Source organism: Tetrahymena thermophila, assembly GCF_000189635.1.
Source record: "Tetrahymena thermophila SB210 genomic scaffold scf_8254755, whole genome shotgun sequence".
Classification (NCBI taxonomy): domain Eukaryota; phylum Ciliophora; class Oligohymenophorea; order Hymenostomatida; family Tetrahymenidae; genus Tetrahymena; species Tetrahymena thermophila.
In genome coordinates, this window is record NW_002476515.1 from 1912 (window position 1) to 3902 (window position 1991).

Sequence of the window (1991 nt, forward strand, 5' to 3'; positions counted from 1 at the left end):
TTACTGGGGTTTTTTTTCTCCAATCTTCTTATTTTTAAATCCATTTTAATTTTAAAATTTGAATTTGTTGTTTATTAATTCATTCATTCATAATATTTCATATTTTTTCTTTATTTTTCCCTTCTATCTAACTAATTAAATATATTAAAAAGTGGCAATTAAATTGGTGCTATTGGTGCATCAGATTTAGGTTCTGCTTTAACAAATTGCTCTAATCTCTCAAATTTGACACTTAATCTTCAGTAAAAACAGTTTGTTTGTTTAGAATTGTGATATTTTTAGTTCAAAAAATAAATTTAAAATAATATTTTCTTCTTCTTCTTCCTTTCTTAATTTAACTCATTTGTTTACTTTCAACTTATATGTTTATCATTAATTAATTTACTACTTTTTATTCTTTTTTATTTCTACTAACTAACTAATTAATTATTAACTTTTTCTTCAATTTTTTAAAGTAGAAATTAAGTTGGTAACTAAGGTGTATCAGGCTTAGGTTATTCTTTAGTAAATTGCACTAATCTCTCAAATTTAACACTTGATCTTGGGTAAAAGCAGTTTATTTGTTTTAAATTATGAAAATATTAGTTATAAAAATGAATTTAAAACAATATAACTCTTTTAAATCGTTTATTAGCTTTTTATTTGATTCATATTTCTTATTTATTCTAATAATGCTTTTTTTACCTTTCTTAATTTAACTCATTTTATTTTCAAAATTTTTATTTTTATTTATTTATTAATTAATTAATTTCTTATTATTTTACATTTTTTCTTCATTTTTCCTTCTAAATAACTAATTAATTAAATGTTTTTTCTTCAATATTTAAAAAGCTGGAATTAAATTGATGCAATTGGCGCATCAGTCTTAGGTTCTGCTTTAGCAAACTGCACTAATCTCTCAAATTTAGAACTTAATCTTAAGTAAAAACAGTTTATTGGTTTGGATTCTGATATTTTTAGTTATAAAATTTTTTTTTTTTCTCATTTAATTTGCCTATTAGCTTTTTATTTTTCTTTATTATACTTGTATCTTTTTTTTATCTTTCTTAATTTAACTCATTTATTTTTTAATTTTTAACTTCTACTTTATTATTAATTAATTCATTTCTGATTATTTTATATTTTCCTCTTCATTTTTTCATTCTAACTAACTAATTAATTATATTTTTTGTTCTATATTTAAAAAGTATCAATTTAATTGGTGCGATTGGTGCATCAAGATTATGTTCCGCTTTAGCAAATAGCACTAATCTCTTAAATTTGACACTTAACCTTAGGTAAAAACAGTTTGCTTTTTTTGATTTGTGATATTTTTAGCTATAAAAGTAAATTTAAAATAATATAGCTGCCCATTCATTTGAAATGATTATTATATTACTGATAAACATTTTTTTGTTCTTCAATTTTATTATTTTTTAAAAGGCTTATGAAAATTAATCAAAATAAAGAAAGATTTTTTCAAATTTTGAAAGAAAAAAATTTTTTTACTCCAATTGTATTTTTTAATTTAGCTCTTATTTAGTGTTTCGAATCTTTTGAAAATCACTATATATAAATATTTTAAAATCCCGAACAGCTAAAAAACTCTAATAATTTATTTGCTTAATAAATTTTTATTTTATTTATTTTTCTTTTTATTATTTATTACACTTGTGCCTTTTTTATCTTTCTTAATTTATCTCATTTTTTTATTTTCAACTTTTTTGCTTTGTTATTAAATTTTTAATTTCTTAATTTTTTTATTATCCATCCTTCATTATATCCTTCTAATTTAAAAATTAATAATAATTTTTTTCTTCAATACTTAAAAAGATGGAATTCAATTGGTGATGAAGGTGCATTAGGCTTAGGTTCAGCTTTATAGAACTGTGCTAATCTCTCAAATTTAACACTTGATCTTCGGTAAATACAATATATTTATTTTGACTTGTGATTTTTTTTATATTTAAAATGAATTTAAAATAATATAGGTCTTTGAATTTATTTATTTG

At 20.0% G+C, this 1991-nt stretch overlaps 2 protein-coding genes across 2 annotated transcripts in view; one reads left to right on the plus strand and one right to left on the minus strand. All coding sequences in view use genetic code 6, as the record gives it.

Moving 5' to 3' along the window:
* The window catches only part of TTHERM_01458110 (hypothetical protein), a gene marked incomplete at both ends in the record, with an annotated part of 369 nt that extends 282 nt beyond the window's left edge, over positions 1-87 (minus strand). The window contains one exon of the mRNA XM_001010515.3: positions 1-87. This exon is cut by the window's left edge and continues 282 nt beyond it. Coding sequence (XP_001010515.3) covers positions 1-87 — 87 coding nt within the window.
* A 1742-nt stretch (positions 88-1829) lies between these two features.
* Positions 1830-1991, plus strand: part of TTHERM_001458120 (hypothetical protein) — a gene marked incomplete at both ends in the record, with an annotated part of 449 nt that continues 287 nt past the window's right edge. The window contains one exon of the mRNA XM_012796174.1: positions 1830-1991. This exon is cut by the window's right edge and continues 105 nt beyond it. Within this exon, the coding sequence (XP_012651628.1) occupies positions 1830-1991 (162 nt within the window).